At 32.1% G+C, this 19,316-nt stretch overlaps 1 protein-coding gene across 1 annotated transcript in view; it reads left to right on the forward strand.

Annotated features, from left to right (window-relative positions):
• Positions 1-639: 639 nt before the first annotated feature.
• LOC126892359 (breast cancer type 2 susceptibility protein-like) overlaps positions 640-19,316 on the forward strand; it is a 130,111-nt gene continuing 111,434 nt past the window's right edge. The window contains exon 1 of the mRNA XM_050661877.1: positions 640-1,723. Coding sequence (XP_050517834.1) covers positions 742-1,723 — 982 coding nt within the window. The 5' untranslated portion in view covers positions 640-741. The remainder of the gene's footprint in view (positions 1,724-19,316) is intronic.

Here is a 19,316-nt window from a genome sequence, read left to right on the forward strand (position 1 = left end):
CAAATATTCCAATTTGTTTTCAAAATGCTAAACACTACTGCCATCCATGTGTCACGTGAAAGCACTGATGTGCAATATTGAGTTGAATGAAAATTTTTGAAAGAATCTTGTAGGATGATTGTTTAGATAAATATTACCTTATAATCTTTTACAAACTTCCAAAAATATATAGGTCCGAAATGTTGATGACACACTTGCCTATTGGAACAAACTGTTTCCAGGATCTATTATATTGTTTTTTTAATGTGGAGAAACACAACACGGGATGATCAATGTAAACTAAAAATTCTACTCATAAAAACGGAGAGGAGGTTTAATACAATTGATTAAAATTTTGATTAAATCTAATTAAAAACGTAACACCACTATAATAAAATAATTAAGCCACAAACTAAAATAAAAAGTAAATAACAAATTAATTTAATTGTCAACTGTCAGTTGTTAAATATGACAAGAGAATTGACTGACAGCGACATCTCTGGATTGGAATGGTAACTAATTTGCTGTCTTGACCTTGACAATTTACGTGAAACGTCTATGAGTATGTATGGTTTGTGGTCAGTGCAGTGGTCTGTCCTTAGACAAGGAAAGAGTTTTTCCTTGTCTAAGGGTCTGTCAGTATAATTTATCAGTCAACGCTGTCAGCTTTTGGCTTTGTTTACAAAAAGTGCGGTTATGCCAGGTTATGCTAATTTTAAATTATATTTTTCATATTTTGTTTGCGCCCTATAATTAAAGATTATGAACGATATTGAAAGTGTTTCATCTGCAGAAGATGACTTAGAAGTTAAAAATTTATTCTTAAATAATGCAGCTACTAGTGAAGTAGAAACAGACAAACCATTATCACCTATTTTAAAATCGGCTTTGAACAGAAAGGGTTTTGGAAGAAAACATCGTAACAGAATACAACTGAGTAAGAAATTCGAAAAAGAAAAGTGTACTGAAACTTGTGTAGATACAGAGATTCCAGAAATAAACGAAGACAGTTTTACTTTAAGTGCAACTGAAAATTTAGTAGAATGTTTGGAGAGACTTGAAGAAATTGAGAAGAATCGAGAAATTGCATATAAACATTTAGTTAACAATAAAAAAAGTAATTTATGCTTTAAAAAACCAACATTACCTGCTCCTAAAACCCCCAAAAGACTGAAAATCGCTGTTTCCAGCCCAGTACCTTTCCAGGAACCTGTACAGATTGAACATAATGAAGAACCTTTTGAAAGATTAATACTAACACCACACACACCGATTGATTTACCAAAGTCATCTAGTTTTCAAACAGCTACTGGTAAATACATACATATAGACTCAGAAGAAATAGAAAACAACTCAAGAATTTTTGAATGTGATCAGAACAAATACAGTTTTTTGAAAAAATCAGACTATTCTCAAAATATAAACACTACAATAACAAATAGTTCCACAGTAGGTCAGTGTGATGAAATTACATTCTCACAAGCTGTTAGCGGTTCTGGAATAACTGATACACAAATGTTATTTGCTATAGATAATGCATTAGACGATCATGTTTTGAAGACAGATGAGTTTAGAGGATTTACTGCAATAGAAAAATCGATAGCTGTGGATTTAGCTGCAAAATTTCAGATTTATTTTAATACAATTTGTAGACCTAACCACAAAAGACAAATAGTAGATGATCAGGGTCCTAATAAAAGGTTAAAAGTAGACACAGAGGTGATTAGTAACAGTTATACATCAGGTAAGAACATTTATTTTAATTCATATACAGTCGAACCTGCTTATTAGAATACCGGTTATAGGAATATCCCGCTTTAAGGAATAGAAATTTGAGGTCCCGAAACGTTTCTACTAGTCACCAATAATCGGTTATTAAAATATCCTGGTTATAGGAATACTTTCCTTGGCACGAATGCTATTCCAATAAGCGGGTTCGACTAGTCAAAAAACCGAACCTTTTCACCTCTCAATTTTTACAGAACGGATCGATTAGCTTGAAAATTTAAGAATAAGTATTGGATAGACCAAGGATCAAAATCTATATGATGCCGAAAGGCGCTTCCACCATGGGGGTGGTTACCACGACATCTAGGGGGTGGAAATTTTTTATTATATTTTGACCACAAAAGTTGATAAAAACATTCATTCTAAGCAAAAAATATTCTATACATTTATTATATTCTATATACAAATTAATTCCATATACAAATTAATAGTTTTTCGATTTATTCGCTATGGAAAGTGTTTTCGAAAAAATCAATGTTTTTTGATATACTCATTTTCGATTCACTCAATTTTTGCTGTAGAAAATTTTTTGTCAAATCAAGTTCTTGGAAATTAAATAACCTACAATTTCATATTTATAATATTTTTTCAAAAAAATATATTGATTCTTTAACCGTAACTTTTTTATTTTTCATCTTAGAAAGTTTGGTAAAAAATAATTTTGTAGGTTTTTACAAGACCTATTTATAAGCCTATTAATAATAAATCTGTTTAAAATCCTCAGTCGCAAAAAGAGGTGACTTTGAAAGGGTTGGGAAAGGTGGTATTTGCATGTTATTACAAGTTTTAATTGTCAATAGCTCACTCAATTTTTACCATAGAAACAATTTTTGCAAACCAGGTTCTTGGGAATTAAATAAGCTACAATTTCACATTGAAACATTTTTTCGTATCTCTGATGCTAATCTTTCTATTCTGGAGAAAAAGCCATTTTCTTCCAAACTACAAAAATTCGCTATTCGTTTTTAACTCCATTTTTTTAAAAACTAATTCTAAGGTGTTCAAACTTCTAGAACCTATTAATAATACATAAATAAAGAAGACCAAATAAGGTCAATGACTAATTTTAATTAGGGTGGTGATTAGTAGGTTGCATCCGATCACTTTTTCGCTGAAAAAAATAGTGACTGACATTCTTTTCATTATAAGTCATTTAATTTTAAAGCTAGAGACTTTCTTTTTATTTCTGGAAATAAATATTTTTAAATATTTTAAATTAGTTTGAACAAGTTATCCTCGAGAAATGCATAGTTTTCCCGTCTTTTGACTTTGAAACTACAATATTTAGAATTTGACGAAGAAGAGCTAACATATAATAAAGTATAGCTCGATGTTTATTGTTCTTAAAGAAAATAAAAAAACGGTTTTGTTTATTTTTTAAAAGGTACATTTTTGTTAAGTAAAGTTGTTTTGATGAAACGATAACTTTTGGAGTTATGAGCAGAAAACTTATTAAAAACATTGATTTTTCGATATAAAACTAACACTTTCAATAGCGAATAAATCGAAAACTATTAATTTTATCAAAAAAATGTATAGACTGTTTTTCGCTTAAAATGAATGTTTTTACCAACTTTTGTGGTCAAAATATAATAAAAAATTTCCACCCCCTGAGATGGGGTGGCAACCACCCCCATGGTAAAAGCGCCTTTCGGCATCATATAGATTTTGATCCTTGGACTATCCACTACTTATTCTCAAATTTTCAATCAAATCGATCCATTCTGTAAAAATTGCGAGGTTTTGTCCTATGTTAAGCTTCATTACTTGGTGGACTAATATTGATTAAGTGAGATAGGGAGTCCGGGAGACTTGACCAGGTGGGAGAGTTGAACCACCTTTAAAAATTCAACTTAAATTTCACTCTAATGAAACATCAAGACATTCTTTGGTACCACAAGGGATGCCAATAAGAAGCATGTCGCCCTTTTTTACAATGGCCTGTTCATTTGGCTGTTAGGTTCAGAATGGTATTTTTGTTGCAGCAGATTTTATTACTTTTTGTAGTTTTAAAATTGTTGCCTCGTTTATAGAGGTATGTATTGTGTGTTATTATTATTGTATTGAATGATTATTGTTGTTTGAAATGTGCATGACTTCTTTTCTAAGATTTTTTTTTTCTGTGAGTAAAATTTAATGTTCACAAAGTGCATGAGGGAGAGTTGACCCATGGTAGGTGAGGGAGATATGCCCAGTGGTTCATGTCGCCCTCTATATATGTATTTGTAGGAGAAAATTTGAGTTTTATTTTGTAGATGTAGAAATTTTAAACTTTTTGACTAAATTTGTAATTGAATACCAAAAAGAGAGCTAAAAGAAACTCAATCCAATATCGAGAAGAATCAGGAAAGAAGAAAACAAAAGATGAATATTAACAAAGAGTTTTTGAGAGTAGCAGCACGAAATAAAAAAATGAAAATTATACTGATAAAAATAAGAAAACTCAAAATGAATAAAAATATTAATGATGATAGTGAAACTAAGTGTGAAGACGATGATGTTTTGTACTCAGTTCCAATATTAGTAATTTTGGAGAAAATCCAGATGTGAATGATCTTCTTCTTCTTCCACTGCACTACAGCCCAAATTGAGCCTTGGCCTCCTTTATTTTGCACTGCAGGCGAGCGCCCCTGTTTGGGGGGCGTCAAACTGAGCTTTTTTCTGCTATTGCTATACAAAATACTAATTAAAAAAACCAAAGGGCGCCTATGCTAGTGTTGCAGGCAGGCGTCTTATACTCTAGCGCTGGTACTGGCCTCCACCCTTGCTTGTCTGTGGCTGCTCTTCTCCATACACTGACTCATAAAAGGTCTTGAGTGTCACTGTTTACTGTGTCTTCCCAGCGCTTTCTTGGCTTTCCAACCAATCTCTTTTTCCCTGCATTTTGCAGGGATGTGAATGATCACTGGTATTGTTTTGTTTGCCAATCAGAAAAAATTATGACCATGCGACTATGTCTTTTATGCTGCAGATATGACCATCAGATATATGTAGGACTTACACAAAACATTGATGATTTTATTTGTCATGAATGTTACCAGAATTAGATTTTTACTTTACTAGCCAACTGAAATTCTTGATACCAAATGATTAGTATAAATATATAATTTAAACAAAAGGTTAAGAAAGACCAAGTTTATTTAAAGAAATGTTAAATTGTGTTGAAAATGTTTAGTAATTATGTTAACTATGGAATGTTTGAGAATATGTTGATATTTTTTAAAATAAGAGCAATAACGACGTTTTATAAATTAATTTCATTTTGTGATGTTTCGGTTAATATATCTGTGTTTTAAGCTGCAAAATGATTTTATTTTCCCCTTCAAAAGGCAATGTTCAACTCTCCCCAGACCATGGTTCAAGTCTCCCTATGGGTGGACAGAGTTGACCTATATCCCATTTTTCATTCAAATATGTCTAACATATTTTAGTTGTATAATATCGAATAAGTAAATTATGCATATGTAAATTATGCATAAGTAAACCTAAATAAATAAAATAGTCTTTATTATTATAATTGAATCAATAAGTCTCATTTATAAGAAAATACATAATTTTAATCAAAAGCTGGTTAACTCTCCCGAACTTCCCCTAATAACATTTGACAAAAAAGTAGATGTTATAAAAACTTACAAATGAAGAAAACACTTTACCTGATGTCATCAATAATTGGTTGTCCCCTCTCACCGGATTGCTTTCTTGTTTTCAAGCGGGGCTCTGTATTTACCTTTTAATACTATGTTATCTTTTAACATCGACTTTGTGTCGTAATGTTATTTATCTTTAACCACTTAATGCATTATTCCGTGTCTGTCAGTGAGCAGCTTGCCGGCAAATTCGAGCCTGTGTCTCACACATTAGACCATAGTACACAGCGCCGGATTAACCATTAGGCGGACTAGGCGGCCGCCTAGGGCCCGCTCATTTGATGGGGCCCGCGTCCCGCTCAAATGCATTCATTAATTAATATTGAATTATTTAAGTAGTGATATAGGAAAAAATATAAAATGTTAAATAATTCAAATAGGGCTAATAAACCGGGAGATATTAACAGAAGTTCAACTACGATTTTCTAAGTCCTGCCCTTTGCAATACTGGAAGGTTAGAGAAGGTACTTACAATTTGTGGAAAAATCCACGGGTTTCCTGTGACATTTTCCTGTGAAAATTAGATTTTCCAGGAAAAAAAAATTGGGAGTTGCGATGAATTTTTAAGTCCTGCCATATCCATAGAATAACAGCGACACTATCTATTTTATGAAGAAAATTTTTTGGGCAGGACGGTTGCAAAAGGACTAAGGGAGTATACAGATATACAAACATGTAATGAAAATAATGAAATTTTCATAATTTTCTAAGTCCTGCCAACTTAATAAATTAATCATATTTATTTCAAAATGACCAAAAAAATGTTGGCATGACGTCACCTAATGTTTAACTGCACTTGTTTCTTGGAAAATTCTGTATAAAATTTTCACGCTGGTTCCGTGATTTTCTAGGTCATAAAATAAATTTTGTAATAAAATAAATAATTTCAGTAGACATTATTCAAAATGGCAGGATGTTTAATTACACCTTTTTTACTATATATAGTTAAAAAATTTGTAAGAAAATTCGTGGAAAATTACACGATTTTCTAAGTCATGCCATTTCGCACATATCTCAAGAAGGTTAATATAAATCTATTTTCTAAGAGGCAGGATGGTTGTATAGTTATTTCGTATAAAAAAATTAAATTGTGTGTCTGTAAAATTATTTCAGGGTGTTATACAAACATATTCATATCACCACAATTTTCTGAGTCATACCATGTCGAGTATGCTTAAAAAACACTAATCTAAAACCGTTTACAACTTGGCAGGATAACCGCAAAGATGAATAATACAAAAAATTAATTTGTATATCATTAAAACAATCGTATCCTATTAAATATTATTTTCCTGAATAATGTCTCGGAATTTTTACACACTTTTCAAATATAATAGCAAACTGTAACATCTTTATTTTAAGTGATTAGATCATATTTTTATCTAAGTAAACGCAATAAAAGTAAATAAACAATTTTTACAATTTATTGGTTATAGTAGGGAATTTACCTACCCATTATATTATACAGGGTGTCCAGAAGCTCTCATAACAAACGAAAACCGGAGATTCCTCAGAAAATTTTAAGAAAATTTAACTCAATTTGCCTATAGTGTAGGAAACAGAGGTTGAACCTTGCAAAATGGACACAAGTCCGGTTTTATTTTTTTTCTGGCATATCAAGGGGTGCTTATTATAAGACTAACTTTTTCTGAAAAAAATTCGCCCCGGAACCCCCTTTTCACCCCTTCAAAGGGAGTAATTTGTGGTTTTTGCGGAACGTAGCCCTTCCTGTAACTTTTACAAAAAATTTCTCTTATAGGAATATGAAGAGGACTATATTTTCTACGATTTATTTCCGACAGCATCTCTCTATCATCCACCGTTTAGCAAGGGTGGCGCCCCAAATTTGACAAGTTTTTAAAAAATATGTTTTAAAAAAATATATATTTTTCCCTAACTGTAACGGAAATTAAAAAGAAATGCTGCGGAGATTATTCACAAATAGATGATTGATTTTTTGGTATAGGTTTCACTTTAGGGTAATTGCCCTTTTTTTAATTACAGGGTGTTACATTTTAAAAAACCCCTTTTTATACCATCTGAACCGTTTATGCTAGAGTAAAAAGACTTTCAGCGATTACCCATATACTGGTGTTATTTACAAATTTGTATAATGCACCCCCATTTTTTCCCCGGAACCACCAAAAAAAAAGAAGAATTAATAAATATAGTGATTTTCTTGGAATCCTTCACACACAATGCCCTTCATTAATATGCTTCATATATCATTTTGTGCAAGTTATTATTACCCATGCATGGACACTAAAAGCGATTTCCTAGTACAACCCCTGTAGCCAAAAACAATAAATAAAATGGGGGGGTTGAAATTTTTTTTTGTTTTTTGCTTTTTGATCCATATGGGCATATGCTTCATCAATAGTGCTTTTCAAAAATATATAGGGTTATTGCAACATCCCTGCGCAAACCACCCCTATCCTTGAAAATATACTGCAGAAACTACCCCTATACCTTATCCAGCATGTTTTTACGATTTTCTCATTACCTATTCATTTTTTTTATACAAAACTTAAACAAGGTTAAAGACCACTATTTACTCTAAAAATTAGGTCCTATTCATTTTTTTCGTTTAAGCAACCGTTACGGCACAGTGGCGCCGTAAACCTCATATATGCTTTGACGGGCTCCAGTTTTTGTTTATTTTTTCGTCATCTGTTTGTTTTATTGATAAAGTACTTATGTAAAATAAAACAACACAGTGTAACCTACAAATTATGACCTATGCACATTTTACATTCTTTGCTCCCCAAAGCCACAGTGGTGGCCCAAAATAAATTTTTTCATATTTTGCCACCTACACACATTTTATTGCGTTAATGCTACCTTAATAGCACAATATTCACCCCTAAGTGGTCGCTAAGCAGTGGCGGATCCAGGGAGGGGTGATGGGGGCGATCACCCCCACCCCTCTCAAACCAAGTGATATTATATTTGAAGATTATAAAAATATTCATTTATTTTTATAGAAATACTTATATTATATTAATATTATTTTTATAAGAATGACTTTTATGCTTTAGCGACAGTGGCGGATCCAGAATCGTTAAGAGGGAAGTGCCAATTGGTTAAATCTCTATAAAAATAAATGAATATTTTTATAATCTTTGAATATAATATCACTTGGTTTGAGGGGGGGGGGGAGGTGATCACCCCCATCACCCCCCCTGGATCCGCCACTGCGTAGCGACCACCTAAGGGTAAATATTGTGCTGTTAAGGTAGCATTAATGCAATAAAATGCATGTAGGTGGCGAAAATATGCAAAAATTTATTTTGGGCCACCACTGTGGCTTTGGGGAGCAAATAATGTAAAATGTGTATAAGTCATAATTTGTAGGCTACACTGTGTTGTTTTATTTTGCATAAGTACTTTATCAATAAAACGAACAGATGACGAAAAAAAAAACAAAAACTGGAGCCCGTCAAAGCATATATGAGGTTTACGGCGCCACTGTGCCGTAACGGTTGCTTATACGAAAAAATGAATAGGACATAATTTTTAGAGTAAATAGTGGTCTTTAACCTTGTATAAGTTTTGTTTAAAAAGATTACATAGGTAATGAGAAAATCGTAAAAACATGCTCGCCAAGGGATAGGGGTAGTTTCTGCAGTATATTTTCAAGGATAGGGGTGGTTTTCGCAGAGCTGTTGCAATAACCATATATATTTTTGAAAAGCACTATTGATGAAGCATATGCCCATACGGATCAAAAAGCAAAAAAGAAAAAAAAATTTCAACCCCCCATTTTATTTATTTTTTTTTTGCTACAAAGGTTGCACTAGGAAATTGCTTTTGGTGTCCATGTATGGGTAATAATAACGTGCACAAAATGATATATGAAGCATATTAATAAAGGGCATTGTGTGTGAAGGATTCCAAGAAAATCAATTTATTTATTAATTCTTCTTTTTTTTGGGGTGGTTCCGGGAAAAAATGGGGGTGCATTATACAAATTTGTAAATAGCACCAGTACATGGGTAATCGCTGAAAGTCTTTTTACTCTAGCATAAACGGTTCAGATGGTATAAAAAGAGGTTTTTTAAAATGTAACACCCTGTAATTAAAAAAAGGGCAATTACCCTTAAGTGAAACCTATACCAAAAAATCAGTCAGTTATTTGTGAATAATTGCCGCAGGATTTCTTCTTAATTTCCGTTACAGTTAGGGAAAAACATATTTTTTTTAAAAACATCTTTTTTAAAAACTTGTCAACTTTAGGGTGCCACCCCCGCTAAACGGTGGATGATAGAGAGATGGTGTCGGAAATAAATCGTAGAAAATATAGTCCTCTTCATATTTCTATAAAAGAAATTTTTTGTAAAAGTTACAGGAAGGGCTACGTTCCGCAAAAACCACAAATTACCCCCTTTAAAGGGGTGAAAAGGGAGGTTCCGGGGCGAAATTTTTTCAGAAAAAGTTAGTCTTATAATAAGCACCCCTTGATATACCAGAAAAAAAATAAAACTGGACTTGTGTCCATTTTGCAAGGTTCAACCTTTGTTTCCTACACTACTAGTTCAAAAATGCTTCCGTGGAAAGCTAAAGCTCTTTAAAGATGGCGTCTTGTAATTCATCATCGTCATAATTCAACCCGGATCTATCCAATGCTGGATATAGGTCTCCCTCAGTCTTCTCCATGCATTTCTGTCCTGTGCTGTCTGCATCAAGTTTCTGTCGATCTGTTTGATGTCATCAGACCATCTGGTTGGCGGACGACCTCTACTTCGATATGCTTCGTCTAGAAGAAGCGTATCGAAGTCTTGTAATTAGTTTCTTTAAAATAGCAGCAGAACGCTTTTATTTGGAAAAACGAAAACTGGTACACTAATTTATCTTCCAGAGGTCAATTGTCAAATGTCAATTATCAATTGTCAATTTTTAGTACCGGTCATAGGGGTCCGTTTTGGGTACGGAAACGGATATTTTATCGAATAACTTTTCTGTCTAACTTTTAAGCATTTCTGACACTGGATTATTAAATTCTGGGATAGTTTTGTACTAAAAGGTACTTTTGCTTTAACTCAGAAGAATACGCAGTGTTCTAGAAAAATCGATTTGAAAAATTTTTCGTTTTTTGGTTTTTGAGTTTAAAAGAATTTAGAAAAATTCTATCTAGGAAAACGAAAACTGCTACGTTTATGTCTCTTCCAGAGATGAATCGATTTTATCAATTGTGAATTTCTAGTACTGGTCATAGGCCCCGTACCCGTCTTGGGTAGATCAACGGATATTTTATCTCATAACTTATTGGTCTTTAAATTTTTAGACATTTTTGAGAGTAGAGTATTAAATTATGAGGTATTCTAGTACTAAAAGTTACTCTTGCTTTAAGTCGGCAAATACACCGTTTTTTTTATTTTTTAAAAAATTTTTTCAAATTCAAATAAAAGGTGTACAATATAAAAATGAGTGGAAATTGCATTTTAGTGCATAACATGCATCCAAAAGTGCATAAACCTGTCAAAATCAGTGTATTAAGGGCAAAATTTTGTTATTTGGGAGGTTTATGGAGTTACGAATACGCAAGCAGAACCGACCTCCGAATCACCTAGTGCCCAGAGTTGCTGCTAAGGCACGTCATCTGGAGTTTCGTGGGATATCGGCAGTAAATTAAAGAAAACATTATTCGAGGGTTTTTGGGATGGCCTAACACGATGGGATGACATTACAACCGACCCTCGGAGCACCTGGTGCCCAGGGTGACTGATCTCGAATTTAGAGAGTTTTTGGAGGTCTATTCTGATGGCGTATTCATGTTCAGCAACCACAAAACTCCTCGAGTAATCTACTTGCATCACTTTAGTATCTGAAAGCCTCGAAATTTAAGAGTATGGCGTGTATATTAGTCACCCCGAGCACTAGGTAAAGATCTGTTCTAATGTGACATTCTTGTTCAGAAACCCCAAAAACCACCTGAGTAATCTGTCTGTATCAATTTACTGCCGAAATTAATATATAAATATGGTACAGAAAATGCTTAACAAATAAAAAGGTACCATAAAATACCATTTTATTATAATATTAAGGTCCCATTTAAGAAAACTCAGAAAATACTCATTCCGAGTTTCAACCAACCCCGTATACTAAAATTAAACATTTTGGTATACTATTAATAACTGACAATAGTAGACTATATTAAAAATCGTTTAAACATAAATTAATAGAAATTTGGATATCAAATCACTAACAATATGTATAGGGTGTGAATGTTCCTACAAAATTAACAAAAAAACGTAATTATATTTTAAACTACCTCGTATAATATTTCAAAACACTATATTTTATTAAAGAGAACATCGAGTAGAATCCAAAAATGTAAAAATATACAGGGTATTCCATTTAAAAAAACATAAATTTGTGTCACCCTGTGAAAACGGGTAGCCCTGTATATTAGAAAATACTGTTAAATCATAGTCCTATCTGTGGCCCATGTTTTACCTAAATAACTTTTTTCGTATATCTTACGACAAACGAGTAATTGGACTTTGTCACACTAATGCCCCACCCTGTATACAAAATAACCATAAAACCATCCTGCCTCTTTGTAAATAGACTTATATTAAGATTCTTGAAACATGTGCAAAATGGCATGACTCAGAAAATCGTTGACTTTTTCACGAATTTTCTTACAAATTTAGGACTCCTGCCGTCTTACAAGAACCGTTTAACCTTCCTGCCGAGTACCGAAAAGGTATTGATTGTATTTGAGTATTATAACTTTTTAAAGGCAGGACTAAGAAAATCACGGAATCAGGGTGAAAATTTTCCGCAGAATTTTCCAAGGGACAAGTATACTTAAACATTAGGAGACGTCATGCCAATATTTTTTTTGATCATTTTGAAATAAATATGTTTAGTTTATTTAGTTGGCAAGACCTAGAAAATCATGAAAATTTCATTATTTTCCTTACATGTTTGTATACATATATACTCCGTTACCCCGTTTGCAACCCTCCTGCCCAAAAAATTTTCTTCATAAAATCGATAGTATCCTGTCTATCTACGGATATGGCAGGACTTAGAAATTCATCGCAAAACCCTATTTTTATTTTTTGGGAAAATCTAGTTTTTACAGGAAAATGTCGCAGGAAATTTGTGGATGTTTCCACAGATTGTAAGTACATCGTCTACCCTTCCAGTATTGCAAAAGGCAGGACTTAGAACATCGTGGCTGAACTTCTGTATAATATCTCCCAGTCTATAACGGAAACAAAGAAAAAAGAGAATGGTTAATTTATGATTCCCAATCAAACTCAGTTTTTTGTTTGTCTTCTGTCAAATATGTCAGGAAAATACAACCGACTTCAAGCCAAAATTAAGCAGTTATCTCCAACAGCATTTTATATTCGATGTTCTAATCATTCCCTCAATTTGGTAATCAATTTTGCAAGCAAATTTTGCTTAGAAGCTGTTAATTATTTTGGTATGGTTCAAGAACTATTCGTTTTTTTTAAGTTCTACCCACCGATGGGCCTTATACTCCTTTCACTCACGGTAAAATATTGCAAAACTTCCGGATTTTAAACAACCTTTGGGTTTTAAAGAAGAGCTTGGATTGGCATGTAATTTGGCATACACATAGCTAACATCTCAAAGAAAAAAAGTGATATTGTGCCGATGTGTGCTTTTACTCTTAGGTTGAGTCTTCCCTTCTCGGGCGTGAAAAAATGTACGGTCAACATACGTACGGAAGTGGATAAACTGACTACTTCTAAGCAACTTTTGTTCTATAGAGTTTTTTACAGAAAAGTCAATACTTTTCGAGATATTTTCGAGTGAATATGTTCATTTTTCAGCAAAAAAAAACACGTTTTTAACGGTTTTTCGCAAATAAGTCAAAAAGTAAGTATTTCATCGAAGAAAATATTCTTAGCAAAAATATAGCTTATAAAAAAGTGAAAAAATGGTGTATGTGTGAAGTCTGTAGACCCAGTAGAAGCAGAGTTGTAGCTAATGAAAAGTAGGTTCTTATTCATCAAATTCCAAATCGAATATTACAACGTGAAATAACCAAAAAATAAAGCCTCGAATAAAGCACTTTTTAGGGAAAACTCATAACTTTTTTAAAGTGTTTTTTAAAAAAGTTTATAGCATCAATAGTAAGCCATATACGCTCAAAATAAATTTGATCGCTTTTTTTGGGTAAAAAAACTGGTGGAAATCATCCCCTAATTAGCATCTCAAATGAAATTAATCGTAATCTCTTCACAACTTACTTTACTTTTGTATTGTTTATATGCTCTGTAGGTGTAAGTATGCAAATTTTGAACAGCCATATTCTAACCAATTTTTATCTTCACAAAAAAACACAAATCTAAAATATTCAAAAAAGGAAAACCTACATTTTTTTACTCTAAGATTTTTGGTACCACTAATAATTATTTTGAAAATAGATATTTTGAAAAAAAACTTTTTTTTTTCGAGATTTCAAAAAAAATTGTTTTACTTTAAATATCAATATTTCGGTAAATAAGTAAAGTACATTGTAAAGCGGTAATAATTAATTTCATATGGGATGCACACTAGGGGGTGATTTACAAAAATTTTTTGCCAAAAAAAGAGACCAACATTATTTTGAGCTTAACTTGCTTAATTTTGATACTAGACACATAAAAAAAAAACAAAAATAAAACTTTTTTAGCACTTTAAAAAAGTTGTGATGAGTTTTCGTCGAAAAGTGCTTCATTTTTCATTTATTTCACGTTGAAATATTCGATTTGGAATTTGACGAATAAGAATCTACTTTTCATTAGCTCCAGCTCTGCCTATACTGGGTCTACATACTTCATACATGCACCATTTTTTTTACTTTTGTATATGCTATATATTTCGTTAGAATATTTTTTCCATAAAATACTTCATTTTTGAGTTATTTGCGAAAAACCGTCTAACAATATTTTTTTTGTTGAAAAATGAACATATTCACTCGCAAAAAAACTCAAAAAGTATTTAATATAACTTAGTGAAAAAACTATATAGAACAAAAGTTACTTAGAATTAATAAGTTTATCCACTTCCGGACTTATTTTGAACGTATATTTTTTTCACCCTCAAGAAGGGGTGAAACTCACCCCCAGGGCAAAAGCACACATCGGCACAATATCACTTTTATTCCTTGACATGTTACCTATGTGTATGCCAAATTTTATGTCAAGCCAAGTGGTTCTTCGATTCGGAGCAAAAACCGTGAGAAAATGGACTATTAAGGATAAGTTGTTGCGAAATGTCGGTTAGGGGTGGAAATTTCCCCATTTTCCTCCCCGTAGGTCAGCCACTGCTTCTGGATAAAGACTTGTATACTAGATGGTCAGCTATATTTGATGCTGCTAAAGCAGTACAAATTTTATATAGGAAAATAGCTCTTTTAACCATTTACGCCAGTCAATGGGAGCAAGAATAGGATATTACCTCCGAATTCTATCCTACTGCATGGATTTTAATGAAATTTTGGAAATAGCCTCTACTTATCTAGTTATCTATTATCTAGTTATCTACTTATCTACTTATCTTAGTCTACCCTATGCCGATGTGTGCTTTTTATCTTGGTGGTGGTTCCCACCCCTTCTCAGGGGTGAAAATTTTTTTGGTTAAAATAACCACGGAATTCGCTAGAGAACCTAATTCTAAGCAAAAACGGTTCTATAATTTTTTTTGAAAACTCAATACTTTTTGAGTTATTCGTGGTTGAAAATTGGCCATTTTCATTGAAACAAAACACCTTTTCGAATGGTTTTTCGCAAATACCTTAAAAACTATGCATCTACCTAAAAAAACTATATAAAACATTTTTGTAGGTTATAAAAATACAAAGAGATGTTTGCCTTCACAAACCTTCCACTTATTATACAAAAAGAGATATGGTAGGTGAAAAGAGTTTGTTTTTTTGGTACATGCCTAAATTGGTGCATTCAACTTGAAATAACAGAGAAACGGTCGATTTTAGGTGTATAATGCTATGAATACCTTTTGTAGTGCTTGAAACGACCTTTAGAATGAGCAATATTAAAGATCCATTTAATTCAAACTAAGCGAGATATGCTGCAAACAAAATTGATAACGTATTTTAAGAAAAAATGAGAAGTGATTTTAACCCCCATCCACCAGAATGTAAATGCATCGTTTTCCTTCTACAATACCTTTTATTATAGTGTTATTTCTATTCTATGTTCAAAAAGTTGGACGGGTTTAAAATGAATGGTTTAAAAAAAATAAGATCAAATTATAGAGCGCATTTTAAAATTTCTTAAAAATCTTCCTTTTTCTCTATGTAACTTGAAAATGATAACGGGATACAGTAATGAAAAATAAAAACGAAATTTTTATCTAAAAGAACCCCACATTTTTGTGTGGTATCCTTTTTCGTATCTCTTATCATTTTCGAGTTACATGGAGAAAAGGAGGATTTTCAAGAAAATTTAAAAATGCGCTGTATAATTTGATCTTATTTTTTTCAAAAACCGTTTATTTTAAACCAGTCAAAATTTTTAGACATAGAAATACACTATAATAAAAGTATTGTAAAAGCAAAACGATGTATTTTAATTCTGATGGATGAGGGGTTAAATATACTTCTCATTTCTTCTTAAAATACATTAATAATAATAATAATAATAATAATATCGTCTTTATTATTTCTTCAATATAGAAATGTACATTTTTATATAAAACATAATATATTATTTTCAAAAATAAAGGGCGAAGTTCATTTTCTGAAATGTCGCCATTTACAGAAAATGTTCTTCCACTTAACCCGAAAAAGAAAAAAAAAACTTATCTATATAGTGCCATTATAAAAACAACAATAATTTCGTTTCATTTACCAATTTATTCGAGCTCGAGCATTATGTTCGTCCAGAACCAAAATTATGATTGAGAAATAAACAAATAGTCTCTAGATTTGGATTTAAACTGCCCAATGTTTAATACTTTTATTGTTGATGGTAATGAATTATACAAATGACATACCTGATACCTAAAAGACCTTCTAAATATCTCTGTTTTAAATTTCGGTATTGCAAGCAAACCTTTATATCTAATATAGTCGGAAAAATGAAAGAATACCCATGAACGAACATATAAAACACGCTGTATTTTCCTGTCACCGTGTCACACAAAAAATTGGCCAGCGCAAGTACATGTAATAATTATTGTTACATGTACTTGCACTGGACAATTTTCTTTGTGGCACGGTGACAGGAAAATACAGCGTGTTTTATATGTTCGTTCATGGGTATTCTTTCATTTTTCCGACTGTATTTAAGTTGTGTATGTCCGTTCGATACGTGATTTTACGATGAAGATAAGACGGTTTTTTTGTTAGAATTATTTTATGATAAAGACAGACTGTATGATGTACCCTTCTATTTTCCATATTCAGCCACTCAATTTCCTTAATTTTATGTGAAACTCTTTGTCTTCTGCGAATGCCAAATATGAGTCTTAGACAGGAATTTTGAACTTTTTGAATTTTATTCTTGTAGTGAGTGGCTAAATTAGGACCGTAAAGAGCGTCAGCATAATTAAAATTTGAAAGTACAAGAGATTCACACAAAATTTTCTTAACATTAAATGGTATAAAATGTCGATTACCGTATATAATCTTAATTGAAGCGTAGGCACGCTGTATCAATTTATTTATATGTTTTTCGAATCTTAACTCTGAATCCATTAATACACCCAAATTCTTTGCCACATCAACAACATCAAGAATTGAATCCTGAATTTGGATTTGGATTGATGGTAAAACTAATTCCCTTTGATTTTTTGGCCCATATATTAATATGTTTGATTTACTGGAATTGATGCATAGGCAATGGTTTAAAGCAGCTTCTACAAATCTTTTTAAATCGGCATTAATCAGATCATTAGCGTTTTTTAAATTTTCGATTGGGAAACTGTAGTAGAGCTGAGTGTCATCAGCATATAAATGAGCTTGGCATGACTGAAGCTTAGAGAGAAGATTAGAAGTATATAGAGAAAATAATAAAGGACCCAATATTGAGCCTTGTGGAACTCCTGAATTAATATTCAAAGAGTTTGAATTTTGACCTTCTATATTAACATGCTGTTGTCGCCCTTCCAAATAGCTTATTATAAGTAACAACGCATCATAGGAAAATCCTAAATACTTTAAAATGCTTATCATTAATTCATGGTTAATAGTGTCAAAAGCTCTGCTAAAATCTAATAAAATCAATATAGTACATTTTCTGTCATCTATAGCCGTAAGTATGTCATCGACAATATGCAAAAGTGCAGTTGTGCAACTAAAGCCTTTGCGAAATCCAGATTGAACATCAGGTAAAAGAGAAAATTTTTGTATATATTCCTTTATTTGAATTTCCATAGCTCTTTCCAATACTTTGGATAAAGTAGGTAAAATACTGATACCTCGCAAGTCTTTCATTTCTTTTGGATTTTGTTTCTTCGGCAATACCCTCACAACTGCCCTCTTCCACATCGCCGGACAGACATTCTCTGTTAAACAATAATTTATAATATGTGTAATGTAAGGTACGATATGAGGACAACAAAGTTTAATTAATTTAATATTTATACCATCACACCCTCTCGCATTCGTTTTTATATCTGATATGGTCTTAAAAACAAACAAGTCATTAATTTCCTTAAATTTAAAGTTTTCATTGAGTAATCTATTATTATTATAAAAATTTAAAAGATGTTGGGGTGGTTTTTTATTAGGAACAGATTTTATAAAAAAATTATTTAGATCGTTAGGCTTTTTTAAATCCTCTGGAATATTTTTATTTTTATCGGGAAGAAATTTATTCAACTTTAGTGTCTTCCACATTTCTTTTGATGAATTATTATTGAATTGATGTATAAAGTATGCCTTTTTTTCTCTCTCAATAGCCCGATTAGTAAAGTTACGCATTTGTCTATAAAAATCTAAATGTCTCTGTAATCTAGTCCTTTTAAATTTGCTTAAAGCTTTGTCCCTCTCGTTCATCATAATTTTGATGACATATGTCATCCATGGTGCTCTGGCTTTAGTGACTCTAGAGGTAACTATGGGAATATGTCTATCAAATAAATTATTTAAGCAATTAACTAAGTACGATATTTTTGCATCAATATTTTCCTGGTCATATATTCTGAAAAATGAAGTATTAAACAAATCAGCCTGAAAGGATTCTTGATTAAAATTTTTAAAGCTTCTATATGTACACATTTTAGATTGTTGCGATGTACCACCTACATTTACCTTACAATAAACAATAGAGTGATCTGAGATGTTATGATGTATGACACCCCCCTCCACTGCAGCTCCTTTTTGTATATTACATAATCTAGAAGTGTTGCAGATGTAGCAGTGACTCTAGTACTCTAGTAGGAACGTCTATCAATTGACAATGATTCAGTGATTCTAAAATTGAATAAAAATTCTTAACACTACTATTGTCATAGTCAAACAAGTCTAAATTAAAATCACCCATACAAATTATTTCATCTACAGTTGGTCCAATATCAATTAGACTATTAGTCATCAGTTTTTTTGTAGCATATCTCGCTTAGTTTAAATGTAATCGACATTTAATATTGCTCATTTTAAATGCCTTTTCAAGCACTACAAAAGGTCTGTTCGTACAGGAATCAGAAACTATCACTGACTATCAGCAACTGCACGACGCATGCGTGTTTCAATATTAGCGTTCGCACAATTGAAACACGCATGCGTCATGCAGTTGCTGATAGTCAGTGATTCCTGTACGAACAGACCTAAAAGTTATTAGTATCATTATACACCTAAAATCGACCGTTTCTCTGTTATTTCAAGTTGAATACACCAATTTGAGCATGCACCAAAAAAAAAAACAAACTCTTCTCACCTACCATATCTCTTTGTATTATAACTAGAAGATT

The sequence above is a fragment of the Diabrotica virgifera genome, chromosome 9 (assembly GCF_917563875.1).
Source record: "Diabrotica virgifera virgifera chromosome 9, PGI_DIABVI_V3a".
In the NCBI taxonomy this organism is placed as follows: domain Eukaryota; kingdom Metazoa; phylum Arthropoda; class Insecta; order Coleoptera; family Chrysomelidae; genus Diabrotica; species Diabrotica virgifera.